This window comes from Budorcas taxicolor, chromosome 13, assembly GCF_023091745.1.
Source record: "Budorcas taxicolor isolate Tak-1 chromosome 13, Takin1.1, whole genome shotgun sequence".
NCBI classification, from domain to species: Eukaryota; Metazoa; Chordata; class Mammalia; order Artiodactyla; family Bovidae; genus Budorcas; species Budorcas taxicolor.
Genome location: NC_068922.1, coordinates 29,813,683 through 29,835,890, shown reverse-complemented (window position 1 = coordinate 29,835,890; position 22,208 = coordinate 29,813,683). Strand labels below are relative to the sequence as shown.

At 41.9% G+C, this 22,208-nt stretch overlaps 1 protein-coding gene across 1 annotated transcript in view; it reads left to right on the top strand.

The window, feature by feature from the left end:
* ITGA8 (integrin subunit alpha 8) overlaps positions 1 to 22,208 on the top strand; it is a 194,498-nt gene that overhangs the window by 145,621 nt on the left and 26,669 nt on the right. The window contains exon 26 of the mRNA XM_052651025.1: positions 17,113 to 17,241. Coding sequence (XP_052506985.1) covers positions 17,113 to 17,241 — 129 coding nt within the window. The remainder of the gene's footprint in view (positions 1 to 17,112; positions 17,242 to 22,208) is intronic.

Here is a 22,208-nt window from a genome sequence, read left to right as displayed (position 1 = left end):
GTCGGACATGATTGAAGTGACTTAGCAGCAGCAGCATCTCCTGTTCTCAGCTACCTTAGACCCCATTTTAGTCCTTAGCTTCTTGGAGCAAGTGGTTATGCAGATGTTTTCTAACTCCCTTTGAGTGTCCTGCTTTGTTTGTGTCTGATACTATTTATATACGTTTGTATATATTATGTAACTTGTTTAATACCCCACAAGAAACTGGCCCAGGCATGGGCATGAGTGTCCAGGAGTCTCTGGCAGAGGTGTGGGTCAGCAAGGGCGTGCTTCAGGGTCTAAGGCACTGACTGCAGCAGTGCCTGGGTGCGAGGGTGGGAGTGTGAAGTCGTTCAGTCATGTCTGACTCTTTGCGACCCCATGGACTGTGGCCCAACAGGCTCCTCCACCCATGGGATTCTCCAGGCAAGAATACTGGAGTGGGTTGCCATTTCCAGGAGGTTGCCATTATCTTCATTATCTCCACCATGGTTTGGCCTCAGGTCAAGCAACAGGGAAGAAACAAAGCCTTGCTGATCAACAGAAAATTGGATTAAAGATTTACTGAACATGGCCCTGCCCATCAGAACAAGACCCAGTTTCCCTCTCAGTCAGTCTCTCCTATCAGGAAGCGTCCATAAACCTCTGATCCTTATCCATCAGAGGGCAGACAGAATAAAAACCGCAACCACAGAAAACTTACCAAACTGATCACATGGACCACAGCATTGCCTAGCTCAATGAAACTATGAGCCATGCCGTGTAGGGCCACCCAAGATGGATGGGTCATGGTGGAGAATTCTGACAAAATGTGGTCCACTGGAGAAAGAATGGCAAACAGCTTCAGTATTCTTATCTTGAGAACCCCATGAACAGTATGAAAAGGCAAAAAGGTATGACACTGAAAGATGAACTCCCCAGGTCGGTAGGTGCCCAACATGCTACTGGAGATCAGTGGAGAAATAACTCCAGAAAGAATGAAGAGATGGAGCCAAAGCAAAAACAATACCCAGTTGTGGATTAGATGGGTGATGGAAGTAAAGTCTGATGTTGTAAAGAGCAATAGGAACCTGAAATGTTAGGTCCAGGCAAATTGGAAGTGGTCACATAGGAGATGGCAAGAGTGAACATTTTAGGAATCAGTGAATTAAAATGGACTGGAATGGGTGAATTTAACTCAGATGACCATTATATCTACTACTGTGGCAAGAATCCCTTAGAAGAAATGGAGTAGTCCTCATAGTCAACAAAAGAGTACAAAATGCAGTACTTGGATGCAGTCTCAAAAATGACAGAATAATGTCAGTTCGTTTCCAAGAAAAACCATTCAAATTCAGAGTAATCCAAGTCTATTACCCAACCAGTAATGCTGAAGAAGTTGAAGTTGAATGGTTCTATGAAGACCTACAAGACCTTCTAGAACTAACACCGAAAAAAGATGTCCTCTTCATTATAAGGGACTGGAATGCAAAAGCAGGAAGTCAAGAGCTACCTGGAATAACAGGCAAATTTGACCTTGAAGTACAAAACAAAGCAGGTAAAAGGCTAACAGAGTTTTGCCAGGAGAACTCACTGGTCATAGCAAACACCCTTTTCCAACAACACAAGAGAAGACTCTACACATGGACATCACCAGATGGTCAATATTGAAATCAGACTGATTATATTCTTTGCAGCCAAAGATGGAGAAGCTCTATACAGTCAGCAAAAACAAGACCAGGAGCTGACTGTGGCTCAGATCATGAACTCTTATTGCCAAATTCAGACTTAAATTGAAAAAAGTAGGGAAAACCACTAGACCATTCAGTTATGCCGTAAATCAAATCCCTTACAGTTATACAGTGGAAGTGAGAAATAGATTCAAGGGGTTAGATCTGATAGACAGAGTGCCTGAAGAACTTTGGATGGAGGTTTGTGACACTACAGGAGACAGTGGTTAAGACCGTCCCCAAGGGAAGAAATGCAAAAAAGGCAAAATGGCTGTCTGAGGAGGCCTTACAAACAGCTGAGAAAGAAGAGAAGCTAAAGCCAAGGAGAAAAGGAGAGATATACCCATTTGAATGCAGAGTTCCAAAGAATAGCAAGGAGAGATAAGAAAGCCTTCCTCACTGATAATGCAAAGAAAAGGAAAACAATAGAATGGGAAAGACTAGAGATCTCTTCAAGAAAATTAGAGATACCTAAGAAACTGAGGGAGTGAAGTCGCTCAGTCGTGTCCGACTCTTTGCGACCCCATGGACGGTAGCCTACCACGCTCCTCCATCCATGGGATTTTCGAGGCAAGAGTGCTGGAGTGGATTGCCATTTCCTTGAAGAGGAACTAAAAAGCCTCTTGATGAAAGTGAAAGAGGAGAGTGAAAAAGTTGGCTTAAAGCTCAACATTCAGAAAACGAAGATCATGGCATCTGGTCCCATCACTTCATGGGAAATAGATGGGGAAACTGTGGAAACAGTGTCAGACTTTATTTTTCTGGGCTCCAAAATCACTGCAGATGGTGATTGCAGCCATGAAATGAAAAGACACTTACTCCTTGGAAGGAAAGTTATGACCAACCTAAATAGCATATTCAAAAGCAGAGACATTACTTTGTCAGCGAAGGTCCATCTAGTCAAGGCTATGGTTTTTCCAGTGGTCATGTATGGATGTGAAAGTTGGACGGTGAAGAAAGCTGAGCGCCAAAGAATTGATGCTTTTGAAGTGTGGTGTTGGAGAAGACTCTTGAGAGTCCCTTGGACTGCAAGGAGATCCAACCAGTCCATTCTAAAGGAGATCAGCCCTGGGTGCTCTTTGGAAGGACTGATGCAGAAGCTGAAACTCCAATACTTTGGCCACCTCATGTGAAGAGTTGACTCATTGGAAAAGACTCTGATGCTGGGAGGGATTAGGGGCAGGAGGAGAAGGGGACGACAGAGGATGAGATGGCTGGATGGCATCACCAACTCGATGGACGTGAGTCTGAGTGAACTCTGGTAGTTGGTGATGGACAGGGAGGCCTGGCGTGCTGCGATTCATGGGGTCGCAAAGAGTCGGACACGACTGAGCGACTGAACTGAACTGAACAAAAGCAGAAGATATTAAGAAGAGGTGGCAAGAATACACAGAAGAACTATACAAAAAAGATCATCATGACCCAGATAACCATGATGGTGTGATCACTCACCAAGAGCCAGACATCCTGGAATGCAAAGTCAAGTGGGCCTTAGGAAACGTCACTACAAAAAAAGTTAGTGGAGGTGATGAAATTCCAGTGGAGCTATTTCAAATCCTAAAAGATGATGCTGTGAAAGTGCTGCATTCAATATGCCAACAAATCTGGAAAACTCAGGAGTGGCTACAGGACTGGAAAAGGTCAGTTTTCATTCCAATCCCAAAGAAAGCAATGCCAAAGAATGTTCAAACTACCGCACAATTGCCCTCATCTCACACACTAGCAAAGTAATTCTCAAAATTCTGCAAGCCAGGCTTCAACAGTATGTGAACTGTGAACTTCCAGATGTTCAAGCTGAATTTAGAAAAGGCAGAGGAACCAGAGATCAAATTGCCAGCATCCATTGGATCATTGAAAAAACAAGAGAGTTCCAGAAAAACACCTACTTCTGCTTTATTGACTATGCCAAAGCCTTTGACTGGTGGATCACAACAACTGTGGAAAATTCTGAAAGAGATGGCAATACCAGACCACCTGACTTGCCTCTTGAGAAATCTGTATGCAGGTCAGGAAGCAACAGTTAGAACCGGACATGGAAAACAGACTGATTCCAAATCGGGAAAGGAGTACATCAAGGCTGTATATTGTCACCCTGCTTATTTAACTTATATGCAGAGTATATCATGAGAAATGCCAGGCTGGATGAAGCACAAGCTGGAATCAAGATGCTGGGAGAAATATCAATAACCTCAGATACGCAGATGACACCACCCTTATGGCAGAAAGCCAAGAAGAACTAAAGAGCCGCTTGATGAAAGTGAAAGGGGAGTGAAAAAGTTGGCTTAACACTCAACATTCAGAAAACTAAAATCATGGCATCTGGTCCCATCACTTCATGGCAAATAGACAGGGAAGATGGAAACAGTGAGAGACTTTATTTTGGGGGGTTCCAAAATCACTACAGATGGTGACTGCAGCCATGAAATAAAAAGACGCTTGCTCCTTGGAAGAAAAGCTATGATCAAACAGACAGCATATTAAAAAGCAGAGACATTGCTTTACCAACAAAGGTCCATCTAATCAAAGCTATGGTTTTTCCAGTAGTCATTTATGGATGTGAGAGTTGGGCTATAAACAAAGCTGAGTGCAGAAGAATTGATGCCTTTCAACTGTGGTGCTGGAGAAGACTCTTGAGAGTCCCTTGGACTGCAAGGAGATCCAACCAGTCCATTCTGAAGGAGATCAGTCCTGGGTGTTCATTGGAAGGACTGATGCTGAAGCTGAAACTCCAATCCTTTGGCCACCTGATGCGAAGAACCGACTCATAGGAAAAGACCCTGATGGTGGGAAAGATTGAAGGCGGGAGGAGAAGGGGATGACAGAAGATGAGATGGTTGGATTGCATCACCAACGCAATGGATATGAGTTTGAGCAGGCTTTGGGAGTTGGTGATGGACAGGGAAGCCTGGAGTGCTGCAGTCCATGGGGTCACAAAGAGTCAGACATGACTGGACAACTGAACTGAATTGTGTTGGTTGTGAGTTATTTTTTCTTTGTTGCAATTTAATGATCATTTACACTGGCTGGAACTTTACCAATAGTAACTAGCCTTAAACTTTGACAGGTTGGTGCAAGCTGGGTGGGAGTATATCCCTATTACCTACATTCCCTGCTACCCGGTTATTCCTTAAAGTATAGATTTTAATTAAAAATCTTTCCAAGGCTAGTGCAAAATGCAGCTTAGTTATGCTCATTTTATAAAACTTTTTCTATAGAAACATAATACACGAGTTGTTTAGAGATACTTTTCTGGTGGTCCAGTGGCTGAGACTGTTCTCCCAAAGCAGGGGGCCCAGGTTCGATCCCTGACTGAGAAACTGGATCCTGCGTGTGCAACGAAAAATTCTAATGCCACAATTAAAGATCCCATGTGCAGTAACTAAGATCTAGCTCAGCCAAATAAATAAATATATATTTTTATAAAAACCATATCATTAAAAAATAAGATTTGATTACAATAGAAAGTAAGACCATGATAAAATAACTAATTATAACAAGTCATGAGTTTTTGAAATTCTGAATTCATGGAAAACTTGAAATAGTACTACTTTCAGATCTCAAAGTACTTTTACCTATATTTAACAAGCATGACCCAAAGAGTCTAAATGACCTTTTATCAATAAATAGATTTTAAAACTTGATAATGACCATATTTTTTACATGAATAGCTATAAACAATTGAGAGTATTTGAAAATTACTTTCCTTTTAAGATAGTAAATAATTTCTTGGTGAAGTTACTATAAATTTACTTGGAAATTTCTTTCTGGGTAATGCAAATCTAAACAGTCTACTTGCTGACTTAAATGTAAATTGGAAATTAGCAAATTATTTATTATATTTGTTACCATCAAAAGAATAGGCTGGGCAAATTTTTAAGTCTAATATCAATTTCAGATTCTTGCAACAAAGCTAATTTGAAGGGTATTTTTAATTGGAGTACTGATAGTTTTATCTTAAACTAGCTAGTTTTTTTAACTTAGCTCTTTAACTGAGAAGTAGAGAGATGGTAGATCTGTAATAATGAAAAGGGAGGCAGAAATATATTTGTATAGGCAAAATTAAATCATAGCATTATATCTTGTGGCTTCCCAGGTGGCTCAGTGGTAAAGCATCTGCCTGCAATACAGGAGACGCAGGTTGGATCCCTGGGTCTGGAAGATCCTCTGGAGGAGGAAATGGCAATGCACTCCAGTATTCTTGCCTGGGAAATCCCACGGACAGAGGAGCCCGATGGGCTAGTCCATAGCGTTGAAAAGAGTAGGATATAACTGAGCAACTGAGCACACACGTGCACATTAAATCTTCCCTACTGAGTGGACTAAGGTAAATTTCCATACTATATGGTTCTACGATTCCTTTATAAGTAGAGCCATAGGAAGTGAGTGCCTCTTGAAACCTCTGCATCTGCAAGTCTTTTCTGAGAATGCTCCAGTCTCCACTGGATGAGCCACCAAAATGTCCCAACCATGGACCTGTCAGAGAAGAACTGTCTACTTTTTGAAGTTTCCTCCAGAGGATTTCCAAAGTTCCCCATCATTTTCCTCTCCAGACAGTCAGTTGATTTCCCTTCAGAAAAATCTCTTTCTCTTGTGTTCACATACAATTTTTTAGTCAGCTTCTCCTCCTGTATAATATATAAATATCTCATTTTTATTCATTTCCCTCCTTCACTGACTCCAACTCTCACATGTTCTAAGGAAATTGGCTTATGAATTAGAAACCATCAGATTTCCTTTGAAACATTTTCTAGGCCATTCACTTTAAGGAATCAGTGCCACCAACTCTAAAACTTTTGAAATTCCCCAGATGTCCTCTGCAGAATCTCCATAAGGCTTACTCTCATTAAATCTATCAGAATTTAATGTGATTAACACAATCATTTTTTTTTCTATTTAAAAAAATTACTCCTGGAGTAACCTCCCCAGCTTTATTTTTTATTGCAAATACTTAGTTGTATGCATCAAAGCCATATTGTGGATGAACTAGGTTTTCCTGTAGGCTGGCGCAATTTCCAAAGAGAAAGGTATTTGAAGTGCCAAATTTCTAGCCGAAAATCTTCTGAAATACAACCTGTCTATAAATTGAATATGCATTCCAAATGCCACTGTGCTCACATAAGCCTCTAAGTCTGAATAGGCCTGACGGGATTCAGTTCTAACAGGAAGTATTACTGTCTGGTTATCCCATCAGTGACCTGAATGTCCACAGGGTTTGATGAACAAGACACTGACCATGCTGAAAAGCCACCACACTATTCATGTTCTCCTAAGACCTGTGACTGTCTCAGGAGACACTGGGCACAACACCTCATTTGTTGCCCAAATACAGACCATCAACAACTAAGTTAGGGCTGGGGGAGATGGAGGATACAAGCAGAAGTCAGTGAAGTTTTTATAAAGTATCAGTACTTGCTTTATATTAGGCTTCGTGGGGATTCACCCAGTCTTCTCTGTGACCCTGTTCAAACATGTGAGTACAGGGGTGGATGGATGCCCCGGGGAGATGATGCAGTTCAGGAAAAGCTTGAGCGAGGTGCACAACCCCTGGTGGTGCACAGCTCAAGCAAGCGTGAAGTGTGGCACTTGGGGGGTCACTGTCACCCCTGCTCTTACTCCTGCCTCCCAATGAAAAGGTTGCAGTCTTTGGTTTTCTGTTCCTCCCATGATGGCGCCACTCTATTTATCGGTCTTCTATAATCCCAGGGGCAGAAGCAGGTTCTGCCTGCTTCGGGCGGAAGCATCCATAAAGGTTCTGCCTCCAGGCTTCATGGTCCAGGGCAGGGACACAGGATTTGAATGTGGTGATTTCCCCATATTCTGCCATTTAAAGCATTTTGAAACAAACTGTCTGCAACACTCAGACCAATCCATTAAATCTAATTTGTTCCAGATCCTTCTTGGAATAGAATTTTGGAGTTGGATAAAGTATTTTTAAAATATTCCAAAGGCAGTAAAGTAATGATTTCAAACTACCAAATTTCTTATTTTGGTGGACTCTCTCCTGGGGTCAGTAAGGTCCTTCAGATAGGCTACAATCTCTCAGTACAATGAAGCTAAGTAAGCAAACATGATTAAGGAACCAAAGTTGCACAAAGAGACAAGGCCTATTTTTTTTTTTTTAATTGGCAAGATTTCATCAGTAACAGCCAAGTATGAGATGCTGGGAGACAGGGCTACAGATTGTAAGAGTGTAGCCCGAGGAGGGAGACACACGAGGTAGTCAGATCCAGCCTGTGTTAAGATCTATTGAATCTTCTGGGGCTAAGTTCAGGAGAGGGAAATCCTGAGGTGAAAGTAATCTGACAGGGACTAGGCTAGGATAACCGACAGCAAGAGAAAAAGCCAAGGTGTAAAGAACTGTCCTCGGAGCTCTGGAAACCAGAAAGTTACAACTGCGAACTGATCTCTTGAACAAGACTGTTCCCACAGGAAGTCCAAATTACAACCAGATAGCGCAGACATGGAAAGCAGAAACAGAGAAACTGTTCGTCAGGGAGTATAGCCCGGCAAATTGTTCTTTTTTAAATCAGCGGGCCGCAGACAGTGGCTTGGCAGACTTGCATCGTTTTGTCTTATCCTTAAGAGAATTTTCTTCCTCATCACTGCCTCCGTTTACAGTACTTACTGCAGCTTGTTGATCAGAATGCGGGATACTTGTTACTTCCTAGGTCAGCAGCTCTCAGACCAAACTCTCTCCCCCTTTCGCCTTCCTCCTTCGTTTTTCTTTCTTTCCTCCTCCCTCCCTCCTTTCATTCTTTCTCTCTCTTTCTCTCACTCTCCTGTTCCCTCTGATACAGGAATTTCATCCACCTTTTACCTAAAACACTACCTGTAGTAGTCTTACTTACAACATTACCATTTTTCAGCCACCAAAGACAATATACTTTCTGGGGTCTGTTTCTCTTTGCCTTATCGTCTCTTTAAGATGGTTTCCAAATTCTCATCTATATTTCAAAATTTTTTAAATACATGTCCAGCAGCTAAGCTTCAAAATCACCAAGAGAGTGAATTGCTTCTTTCAGCTCTGCTTTGCTGTACTGTTCAGGAGGTTAAAAGACAATTGTGGCTTTTATTCTCTCCCAGCAAATCCTGAACATTTACGTCTTAAAGAAAATGACATGGTGGACCGACCCCCTGGACTCATCTCTGTGTCGATTTAATTACAGACACAGAGTCACATGAGGGAAAGGCAACTGCCTTTTATGGATGAGAAATACCTGAAATCCAAAGACAAATGACAAACAGGCTGAAAAAATACTATGTGCTGTGTTTATTTGGATTCACGGAGCTTTTATCTAATGTCACCCAACTCTTTTCTTCCAGAGATGCATTTCCAACTATATTGCATGTTCCAGCCACACAGTATCCCTTTAATCCATAAATTTAAACCTATACCAGAGTGAAGAGTTTGTGATGATTTATGAAAATAGAAAACTCCTGTTGGGGTCAGAATCTGACTAACAGCTGGGGAGAGAACCCTATTTACTAACAATTGTTTCCTTATTACAGAAAGAAGTGATTTTCATGTTTGTTCTGAAGAAATATGTTAGTGTTTACCACTAGCTTCCCATAGCACATAGCAAACATTACCCTGAACTTGAAAGTCTGCGTAACCTGGGTGCTAAGAGGCCAGCCTCCCTCAGCCCGAAGGATTTCAGCTTAAGGAAAAACTTGACCTGTAGATTTGTGATCCATGGTGAAACAGGCTAAAAAAGTTCATCTGGAAAATAGCCTTTAACTGTTGTTTACATTTCTTGGATAACTTCTACCTTGTTTTGGGGGTTGCATTTTTGTTTTGTCTTTTGAAATAATTTCTGGAATGCCATTTGAGAAAACTGGGTTGCGAGCCATTGGACTTTGATGATGGTACTTGAGAGCAGTGTTGCTCTATTTGTAAAACACTGTCACTAAGAGGAAGAAATACATTTCATCAACCCCTGTGGTGTGATACATTCATTCCGTATCTCAGAGCAAGTCCTGGGTTTTATGGAGAAACCACTTAGAAATATTTGTGAGTAATGGTACACCAGGGAGCACCACAATAGGATGTGTCCTAACTTTTTCTGAACACAAGCTGCATCCAGTATAAACACAGAGGAAGTTGAAGGGTTTTCTTCTCTTTGGGCTGTTGTTTTACTATAGCTGTTATACTACAAGTACCGCTGCTGCTACTACCACTAACAACAATAGTAGACTGAAAGTGTTAGTTGCTCAGTTGTGTCCAACTCTGCGACCCCATGGACTGTAGCCCACCAGGCTCCTCTAGTCCATGGAATTCTCCAGGCAAGGAGAATTCCCACTGAAGTGGGTTGCCATTCCCTTCTCTAGGGTATCTTTCCCGACCCACGGATCAAACCCAGGTCTCCTGCATTGCAGACAGATTCTTTATTGTCTGAGCCACCAGGGAAGCCCCAAAATAGGCGATACCTTGAGAATTTAAAGAAAAAAAAAATTCACTAGTTCTTCTCAGCATCTCTGCTCTATACTTTGGTTACCTACAGGGTTAACGTACCTTCCAGTGACCTATAAAAAGAAGAAATTGCACATGCTAAATCTCAAAAACTACACACATAGCACACACCACACATACACACACAAACACCTGAGCATATGATGGAAAACATATAAGGGAATCTTAAAGATTTCCACAATTCTGAATTTTCTGTCTAAGCTCAAGTTTTAATCTTACACTATAAAGCAGCGGTCCCCAACCTTTTTGGCAACAGAGTCCAGTTTAGTGGAAGATAATTCTTCCACAGACTAGGGTATGGGCTGATGATTTGGGGATAATTCAAGCATATTACATTTATTGTGGACTCTATTTCTATTATTATGACACCAGTTCCACCTCAGACCATCAGGCATTAGATCCTGGAATTTGGAGAACCCTGCAAAGACTTCTCTACCAGATTCTCTATCACTGAGTATCCCTGAGCTAATGCATCACCCACCTGCCATTGTCCTGAAATATTGCAAAGTCCATATGGCTGACCCTCACGCTCACTCCCATGCATCCCATTAGCCCAGTGCTTTGAACATCTCCTCTACGTCCTTACCTCTGAAATATTCAGTTCAGCATCCAAGACTCTAATAAATCAGTCTCCTATTTTTCTATTTTTCTCACTTCCTTCCTCCACTAGTCCTTTTCTTCCTTGATACAAAAACTTCCTCTGAGTCAGTTAACCCACCCCACTCTCAAGACTGCCTTTGGCCGTACTTTCTTTCCTGCCAAGCCTGGAATCTGTGAGTTGGTTACAACATCCTTTTATGAGCTCCCTTACATCACCTCCCTTGTCCTCTGTGCTTTCCAAGTCCCTGGCCTGACCATCTCCCTCCTGCTGGATCCCAGAGTCTGGCTTCTTGACCACTTGGCCTGTGGACATGTTACAGATGGATGATGCCTGGTGCTCACTGGGCAGAGGCATCTGCAGAGTCTCCTCGGCCAGCTGATGGCCTCTCCCTCTCATTCTCCTCATCGGCTTCTCCAAACCTTCACGACATTCCCTGTACCTCCTATCCCATCTCTCAAGCATCACTACCATTAGCCAGTGACCTTAAAGCAAAACAGTCTTCAAATGACCTATTTCCCATCCCCGCCAGCTTCTAATCATCTCTCCCTCATCCTTAGCTCCTCTCCAGCACTTCCAGAGGAGAGTCCTCCCAATTCCGAGTTTAACTTTGCTGTCTAAAGTATTCCCCGTTTCCAGTATCTGCAACCTCTTCCTCTCTACTCATTCCTTCCTCAAAGCAAGTTAAAGTTACTGAAATTTCCTGTCTGCAAAACAAACTAGAAGCAGTAACTTGCCTCTGTATCCTCTTCCAAGAATGGATTGTTTTTCCCTCCATTTGTTAGCCAAGCTGTATTGCTATCCCTACTTCCTTATTTCTCTTTTACTCTTATTATAATCTTCTTGGTTTTCATATTGAGAGATACTAAATTTCCATCAAAGGAATGTGTCAGGCAAGATGCAAAAACACAAAGAAGAAAATATTTGATTTCTAGTAATGTCGTTGCCCATTTACTGTTCTATATTCTATTTATGTGTTAGTTTATGTTTTTGTTTCACCCATAAACATTTTGTTGTACGTTGCCAATAATTAAGGACACTCTTTAGAAATCCATAATACCACTGTCATACCTAAAAAGTAATTAGCAAAACTTCTTTAATATCATTTAAACTCCACCACTGGTGGTAACAATTAGACGGCTATTCTAAATAGTCCTATGTTTGATACACAATGTAAGTAAACATTCATTTTTTAAAATCTTATATGCGATTTTGTAATCTGCATATAAGATCATGGTATCTTGATCTTGTAGATCATAAGATCATGTATCTTTCTAAATTATTGTGTAGCTCTCCCTCATTTTAAAAAGCTGTCAATAATCTTTTCTATAATGGTCATAACTGTTTTCACCAGTATCCTCTGCTGCTGCTAAGTCACTTCAGTCATGTCTGACTCTGTGCGACCCCATAGATGGCAGCCCACCAGGCTCCCCCGTCCCTGGTATTCTCCAGGCAAGAACACTGGAGTGGGTTGCCATTTCCTTCTCCAAGGCATGAAAGTGAAAAGCAAAAGTGAAGTCGCTCAGTCATGTCCGACTCTTTGTGACCCCATGGACTGCAGCCTACCAGGCTCCTCCATCCATGGGATTTTCCAGGCAAGAGGACTGGAGTGGGGTGCCATTGCCTTCTCCCCTATATGCCCATGAAGTTTTGCTACTATCTTTTGTCTCCTTACAAGCAGCTACTAAGAATATTCATGCTTTGTTTTGTTGCTTTCATATTTGGGGGGCGGGGGATGAAGATGTATCTCATCTCTTCACCATTAGGCATTAGTTCATATGAGAAGAAGACTGAGATTTAATTTCATACTTCTTGAAATAATTATCCATTTCTCTAAATCAATTCATTCTTTAGTTTTGTGATTCAGTTTCCATCTCTTCCAATCTTCTGCTCAGGAGAGGGCCTCCATAACTTGTTATTATTGTTCTTTAGTTGAGACTTAATTGACATGTAACATTTTATTGGATTCAGATGTACAATGTAGTCAATATCTAGATATATTGCAAAATGATCACAATGTCTAGTTAACATCCATCACTTTACATTGTTACAAATTTCTTTTTCCTTGGAATGAGAACTTTTAGATCCACTCTCTTCAGTTCAGTTCAGTTCAGTTCAGTCGCTCAATCGTGTCCGACTCTTTGCGACCCCATGAATCGCAGCATGCCAGGCCTCCCTGTCCATCACCATCTCCCGGAGTTCACTCAGACTCATGTCCATCGAGTCCGTGATGCCATCCAGCCATCCCATCCTTGGTCGTCCCCTTCTCCTCCTGCCCCCAATCCCTCCCAGCATCAGAGTCTTTTCCAATGAGTCAACTCTTCGCATGAGGTGCCCAAAGTACTGGAGTTTCAGCTTTAGCATCATTCCCTCCAGAGAAATCCCAGGTTTGATCTCCTTCAGAATGGACTGGTTGGATCTCCTTGCAGTCCAAGGGACTTTCAAGAGTCTTCTCCAACACTACAGTTCAAAAGCATCAATTCTTCGGTGCTCAGCCTTACTTCACAGTCCAACTGTCACATCCATACATGAGCACAGGAAAAACCATAGCCTTGACTAGACAGACTTTAGTCGGCAAAGTAATGTCTCTGCTTTTGAATATGCTGTCTAGGTTGGTCATAACTTTCCTTCCAAGGAGTAAGCGTCTTTTAATTTCATGGCTGCAGTCACCATCTGTGGTGATTTTAGAGCCCAAAAAATAAAGTCTGACACTGTTTCCACTGTTTCCCCATCTATTTCCCATGGAGTGATGGGACCGGATGCCATGATCTTCATTTTCTGAATGTTGAGCTTTACGCCAACTTTTTCACTCTCCTCTTTCACTTTCATCAAGAGGCTTTTTAGCTCCTCTTCACTTTCTGCCATAAGGGTGGTGTCATCTGCATATCTGAGGTTATTGATATTTCTCCCGGCAATCTTGAGTCCAGCTTGTGCTTCTTCCAGTCCAGCGTTTCTCATGATGTACTCTGCATAGAAGTTAAATAAGCAGGGTGACAATATACAGCCTTGACGTACTCCTTTTCCTATTTGGAACCAGTCTGTTGTTCCATGTCCAGTTCTAACTGTTGCTTCCTGACCTGCATACAGATTTCTCAAGAGGCAAGTTGGGTGGTCTGGTATTCCCATCTCTTTCAGAATTTTCCACAGTTAGCAAGTTTCAAATATACAATACAGTATTATTACCTGTACTCTCCATCTATAATCCGCAGAACTTACTTATTTTATAACTGAAATTTGTACCCACCAATTTGCAACCACCAATCTAGTCTCTATATGCTGCTGCTGCTGCTGCTGCTAAGTCGCTTCAGCTGTGTCCGACTATGTGCAACCCCATAGACGGCAGCCCACAGACTCCTCCATCCCCGGGATTCTCCAGGCGAAAATACTGGAGTAGGTTGCCATTTCCTTCTCCCATTCTCTGTATAGATATGTTTGTTTCATAGATTTGGGGGCGGGGGGTGGTTGTTTGTTAGTTTAAGATTTCACATGTATGTAAGATCATAAGGTCTATCTCTGATTTATTTCAGTTAGCATAATGCCCTCAAGGTCCACCCATTTTGTCACAAATGGCAGAGTTTCCTCCTTTTTTATGAGTGAATAATGCTGCATTGTATATCATTGTATATGTATACCACACTCTCTTTGTCCATTCATCTGTGGACACAGAGGTTACTTCCAGGTTTGGCAATTGGATATAATGCTGCAGTGAATGTGAATGCAGATAGCTTTTCTAGTTAGCATTTTTGTTTTCTTCAGGTAACTACCCAGAAGTGGAGTTGCTGGATCATATTCCATAATTTCTTAGGTGACAGATTCAATGAATCCTTTTAGTCCTAACCTTTCTTTATTCCTCTGCAGGCTTTCCATTCTTAGTCACATATTTTTATTTGTTTTTCTGTTCTGCTACACTCTTTCAGTCAAGAAAGTCCCTGAGACCAACCAAGAATTAAGGGTGGGGTGGGGGGCGGTGATTAGAGTCCACCTCTCCTTGGGAGGAATAGCAAAGAAGGAATCGTCACTTATTTTGGCAACTTTCTTTTACTTAGGTTTCTATAGAATCACACTTCTCCTGGGTTGTCTCCTACATCTGATATCCGCCCCCCACCCCAACTTTTCCCTGCCAGTCTTCCTCTCTGGTTTTTTGTTATTGTTTGGTTGGTTGGTTGGTCTGGAGTTTTGGTTTCTTTTTTTATGTTTGCTGAGATGTATTATTCTATGCTCTTCATTTGACATTTTCCTCATGGGGCAACTCAGATCAGTTGGCAGGCAATGACTGTGCAGCTTGACAGGTGCTGATGGAGAACACAGCCATCACCTGGAATATCAAACAGCCTCAGGGAATCAGCCTGCTGCAGGGCAGGAGTGGGACATGGTTCTACTTGCTGGGAGGCAGGATGCTCTGGGCCCTTGGTGAGAAAGGACACTGGAGCACAGGTGGAGGTCAGCACACACATGGCTGAGCAGTCTTACTAAGAAGCCTGAACTCTCTCTTTCTGTTTATCCAGGAGATTTTTCTAGGTTCTTAGGCTGCATTGAGCACTATCATTTCAGCTGCAGTGTAGCTTGTTTTCTTCCCACAGAGATGAGCATACTAGGATTGCTTCTGTGACTACAAAAAGAGACCAGGTAGCAAAAGATGTGCTTGTGGGGAGGGGTAGCAGGAAGCCAAAAATTCAGGCTTTATACTCAGTCAGTGTAAAATAAAATATTTTAATGGGATAGTATTTGTGATTTATTGGGATTCTCAAAATGTTTCTTTGGTGAGCAGATATGACTGGGATGGAGCCTGAGATAACATCGTAAGGTCTAGACCACTTGCCAAACAAACTCAGGGCTGAAAACAAGCTCCATTACAACACAGTGTACACATGGGGTGTTACAGAAGAGTCATTTTCATTAGAATATGGTTCATCAGAGGGGGAAGAAGGGTAGGAAGAACTGGGAGATTGGGATTGACATATAGACACTATTGATCATGCACATGCTCAGTTGCTAAGTCCAGTCCACCTCTTTGTGACCCAGTGGACTGTATCTCAGACAGGCTCCTCTGTCTATGGAATTTCCCAGACAAGAACACTGGAGTGGTTTTCCATTTCCTTCTCCAGGGGATCTTCCCGACCCAGGGATCAAACCTGCATCTCCTGCTTAGTAGGTGGATTCTTTACCACTGAGCCACCTGGGAAGCCCATACGCTATTGATAATATGTGAGAAGGGAATGGCAACCCACTCCAGCATGCTTGCCTGGACAGTCCCATGGACAGAAGAGCCTGCTGGGCTTCAGCCATGGGGTTGCACAGAGCTGGACATGACTGAGGAACTAACACATAAAATAGATAACTAATGAGAACCTACTGTATAGCATAGGGAACTCTACTCAATGGTCTGTGGTGACCTAAATGGGAAGGAAATCTTAAAAAGGGCTGTGTGTGTATATGTATATATATGTACACATACATACATACATATAGTTCATTCACTTTGCTGTGCGGTAGAAATTAATACAACATTGTAAAGCAACTATACTCCAAGAAAAATTAATTTCAAAAAACCGAATATGGTTCTCTCCTGAGGGAGCACGTCTTACAGTTACAGGGTGTGGGGCTCAGACATGCCCAAGTCGGTCCTTGACCACATCCAGCTGTTTTCCCACCATCAGCACCTCTCTTTTCTGCCACCTCAGAATCCATCTCACCATACAGAATGCTCCTCAGTTCCCTGACAGACTGCAAGAGGAAAGTAGTGAGAAACTGCTGGCTCACACTTAGAAAGTCACTTCCACATTCTCTCTGTCCTTACAGGGAAATAACTCCCACTTAAAATTTTATCCTTGTAAGATAAATGTTCCAGCAGTGCATTCCCCAGGATTTAGGAATTCCTATTACTGGACAATGTTGAGGCTTGTTTCTCGCCAGTGTAGTTCATCTTTTGTTTGTTTTGTTTTGGCTGCCACGTGGCATGTGGGATCTTAGTTCCTTGACCAGGGATCGAACCTTCGCCCCCTGCAGTGGAAGCACAGAGTCTTAACCACTGGACTGCCAGGGAAAGAAAGAAAAGTTGCTAAGTCATGTCCGACTCTTTGCGGCCCCGTGGACTGTAGCCTGCCGGGCTCCTCCATCCATGGGATTTTCCAGGCAAGATTACTGGAGTGAGTTGCTATTTCCTGGACTACCAGGGAAGCCCAGTGTAGTTCATCTTGCTGATGGGGATGCTGCTGATTAATGAGAATGTGTCTGAATTCTTAGGTGAATCATAGTCAATAAAAGAAATCACCTGGTGCTCAAGGCTAATGAAAAAGGTAACAAGTGTTTAACAAGTGTTCTTGTACCTGGTGTAATGTCTCTGGCTCTCTGTGCAGCCGGCTGCCCCCCGGGAGGACACCCCTGAGCTGAGTGCATTTTTGCGAAACTCCACCATCCCTCATCTGGTCAGGAGGAGAGACGTGCCTCAATTGGAGCCTCACAGACAGAGCCCCGCAAAGATCCTGGTGAGTTGTCTCAGAGCGTGGAGATCTGAGAGAGGAGGTTGGACCAGACAGAATTCCCAAAGGCAGGAGGTTTCAATTTTCAACTTTAAGTACCATTTTTCAGTCACCTCCCAAACTCAGATATGACCAATTTTTTTGGCAGTATGTATTTCAGATGCAAAAGAGACTCTTTTTTTTTGGAATATAATTTTTTCACTCTTCTGAACCTGCCCTGGAGGCTACATGGGAGAATTAATAATGGAAACATAAAACATGACCTTTCATACCTTTCAAGAAGACAAAGATTCAGTCATCATCTGGTCCCCAGATACTGAGCTGGTGAGAGTTGGAGTGAGCCTGGAGAAACACTGCCCATGCAGTGGGTCTTGAAGTGTCTCACCCCATCCCTGGATCTCATAGTCCTCTGCTCCACTGGAGGAGTCAAGAATGGTGTTTGCAAATGTTCTGGGCCCAAAGCATTGGGGTCTGAGGTGGATCTATCCTGAGCTTAGTCAGCCCTTTGTAAAACTGTGGATGGCATTCATGACACAGCACTTTCTTTAAAAAAAAATTATTTATTTTTGGCTGCCCTGAGTCTTTGCTGCTGCTTGGGCTTTCTCCATTTGTGGCAAACAGGGGCTACTCATGGTTGTGGTACATGAGCTTCTCATAGCTGTGACTTCTCTTGTTGCAGCACATGGGCCTAGGTGCTTTGCAGCATATGGAATCTTCCTGGACCAGGGGTCAAACCAGTGTCCTCTGCACTGGCAGGCAGATTCTTACCACTGTACTACCAGGGAATTCCATGCTCAGCATTTTCGATTCAGTTGCCCACTCAGCCTACTGTGAATATTAATGCCATTAGCTGTATGCTTGCGTGCGTGCATGCTTCAGTTGTGTCTGACTCTTTTTGACCCCATGGACTGTAGCCCACTAAGCTGCTCTGTCTGTGGGATTCTCCAGACAAGAATGCTGAAGTGGGTTGCCGTGCCCTCCTCCAGGGGATCTTCCCGACGCAGGGACTGCACCTGTGTTTCTTACGTCTCCTGCATTGGCAGGCGAGTTCTTTACGACTAGTGCCACCTGGGAAGCCCAGCTGTATGCTTTAAAAGGGTTAAAATATTGTTTTGTTTTGTTTGATACATGTGTTTTTAAATTTTTATTTTTAATTAAAAAAAATTTTTTGCCTATGCCATACAGCATGTGGGATCTTAGTTCACAAATGAGAGATTGAACCCATGCCCTCTGCAATAGAAGTAGAATCTTAACCACTGGACCACCAGGGACCTAAATGTATGTGTTTTTAAAAATATATGCCAGGCCTGACAGATAATGAGGGTGCTGCCCCAAGTATCTTTGATCACTGCAACAAATGATGATAAAACCTACATAATCTAACACTTCAGAAGTTGAGACACATAGGGATGGGTAGGGCAAAAAGTAACCAAATATATAGAAAAAGAACAGTATAAAACAGAATTTTTCAAGTCAGGGTAACAGACTGAACACTTATATTTGCCTTATTTTCTCCCCCAGATCCCACTGAAAAGACAATAAACATTTAATTAGTTAAAATGTGTGTCTTGGACATACTTTCATATTCATTTATTTTATCCCAACCACATAAAAGGTTTCAAACATGAAGCCTTTTTGTTTCATGTCCATTGACACAAAAGTGCAAGGAGTGAGTCTGATGTAATCAGTTAAATGAAGAGAGGAACATCATTATAAAAGAAGTACCAGTCTATGTCTGACGCAGGATACAGCATGCTTGGGGCTGGTGCATGGGGATGACCCACAGAGATGTTATGGGGAGGGCGGTGGGAAGGGGGTTCATGTTTGGGAACACATGTAAGAATTAAAGATTTTAAAAGTAAAGAATAAAATAAAATAAAAATAAAAATAAAAAAGAAGTACCTGAAGTTACAGGGCAAAAAACTATAGCAGCTGGCAGATACAACTCAAGTTTCTGTAAATCTTTATGGCACTGTGATGTTTTTCAAAATATAAGAGTAGGGAATCTATATGCTATTCAGTTTAGATTAAAATAATGGAATTAGTATGGTATGATTATTTTCAAAAAGCTTCCAGGAAGAATGAAAGAACAGAAAACAGTGATTTAAGTTATGAGGGTATAACACACAGCATGGTGACTACAATTAACAATACCACATTGCATATTTGAAAGTTGCTAAGAGTGTAGATCTTAAAAGCTCTCATCATAAGAAAAAATTTTGTAACTATGCGTGGTGATGGATGTTAACTAGACTGACTGTGGTGCTCATTTCATAATACATACAAATATCAAATCAAGACATTGTATACCTGGAAGTAATAATGGTATGTATCAATTGTGTTAGTTGCTCAGTCATGCCCCATTCTTTGTGACCCCATGCACTGTAGCCCACCAGGTTCCTCTGTCCATGGAATTCTCCAGGCAAGAATACTAGAGTGGGTAGCCATTCCTTTCTCCAAGGTATCTTCCTGACCCAGGGATCAAGCCCAGGTCTCCTACATTGCAGGCAGATTCTTTACTCTCTGAGCCACCAGGGAAGCCCAACTATATATATTAATTATAACTCAATTTAAATTTTAATAAATAATTCCTCTTTAAAGCAAGAAAACAAGGATTGACAGCTATAGAATTCTCATATTCAGTAGCAGTAAGAAAGCCCTCTGGCAAACCAATGTCCCAAACTATGAGGATCAACAATTTAGAAAATTGAGATTTGAATATATTTTACATTTTCCACTTTAGCATATTTTTCACAAGTACACCAAGGCAACAGAGATAAACTAAAATTCATTTGAAAATTATATGCATTTCTGTTGGGTCAGATTTTGACCAATCTCAGTAAAGAGCCTTTACCCAATCTCAGTAAAGTCAAAATCTGTAGGGTCAGATTTTTCCCTCCTATTTTTTCTCACTAAAGATTTTTATTTCAAGACGGTTTTTAACTTCTGAACATCATAGAAAATTATTACTTACAGATGAGAGCAAGATAATCTTTGATTTCCATATCTGAAACTCATGTTTTATTCCCTTTCTCTCTTATTGGTTCAACAATTGCAAATCATCCACCTCCCCATGTCCTCAAGTCAAAGCAGTTCTGGATAGGGAGTGATTATGCAAAGTTTATTCTGAAATCAAAAGCTAAATAAGACCTCCTACAGTTTTTGTTTAGTTAAAAACAACTTACTGAATCCCATTTCTGATTAGGAATTTGAAAGTGCAGAATGCCAGCATCCTGTATTGGGATCATAATTTCCAATTTGCATAGGAAAAAATTTGTATCTGTTAACACAGAGCTATAATCTCTCCTCTGCCTGAGAACATCCTAGCCTTTCTCATCTTGGCCCCTGCTGGTTTTGTGTAATAGTTATCATCGCATCTGCCTAAGCTCTATTCTCCCTTTTGTAACTCAGCTTACAGAAACCTTATCTTTCTAACCCTCCTCAAGTGTGATACTCTTGATCACTTCTTGAAATCATCATATCCCTTGCCATCCCCAAAACATTCTCCCCTGGTTCTCTTCCTACTTTTTGGACTGCCCCTTCTTAGCCTTTTGCACAGACCTTTCTTCCCATCCCCAGATGTTCCTTTACCTCAGGATTCCATCCTCAGCCCCTCCTCTTCTCTCCCATTGAGTCTGCTCTTTCAGAGAAATTCTTACCTGACCCTAAGTCCAGTCATGCCTAAGTGCCTCCTGCCATCTCAGCCCCCAGCCTGCCTATACCCTAGACCAGGGATCCCCAACTCCAGGATCTAATTCCTGATGATCTGAGGTGGAGCTGATGTAATAATAATAGAAATAAAGTGCACAATAAATGCAATGTGCTTGAATCGTCTGGAAACCGTCACTACACACACACACACCCCCTCATCCATGGAAAAGCTGTCTTCCATGAAACTGGTCCCAGGTACCAAAAAGGTTGGGGACCGCTGCTTTAAACTGTGTCATCTTTCTGGTTGTCTGATCAACACACCAGACCCAACATGTGCACAACTCTCTGTCTCCATGAATGCCCCCGCCCCCCACCATTAGAATTCCCAATCTCAGTAACGCCAGTTACCTATTCACTCTATCACCAAGCCCAAAGAGCTCTCCCATTTCTCTCTCTCCCCTGTGCCAATTTTAAGTTGGCTACCATGGATCTATTCTACTTCCTAAACTTCTCTAAAATTCATCTTCTCTCCATTCCCATTGTATCAGGGTCCCATCATCTCTTATTTGGCCTTTATCAACCTCCCTGCATCCCACCCTCCTCCTTCTATTCTTCCTCACCTACCACCTCTCTTCTGAAATACACACATGATCAGACCCATTGCTTAAAATGCTTCAGAGGCTTCCTCAGGACCTTCTGAATCAAATGGAAACTTCTTAGCACAAATAGGACGATTCTTTACCACCTTTCTTTACCTCCTTTCCATCTGCCCACCCCACTCCCAAACACCCTTCTCTCCACTCTTCCGAACATGCACACAACTTATACAGAAGAACCAATTCCCCATTCACTTTAATGTACAGCAGAAACTAACACAACATTGTAAGTCAACTATACTCCAATAAAAATTATTAAAAATAAATACCAGTTTAATGGCTGGAACTTGCAGAAGATTCTGCTTTATAACTAGAAAGTAATTTAGCCAGAAGAATGTTATGGAACAAATACTTGTCAATGGGTTAATATCACTGGGTCTCTGAGATAATACGGACTCATGGACCTTCCTCTGAAGCTGTTTCAGGATTTGCTTAGTTCAGGGTCAGGGGCTGTGACTGTCTATAAGTAATATCTTCCTGAGTTCTGAGAAAATGAAATGGAGCAGTTCAGTTGCTGTTGTGGAAAGATTGTTTTGAAGTCCTTAAAACAGAGCTTAAATTTCACATTGTATTTTATGATCCATTTTAGCTCTACAGTACCACCAATGTGGATATGTCTTGCCTACCAAACTGTGTTTTTTCTTAATCGTTTCAATGCATTTGTTC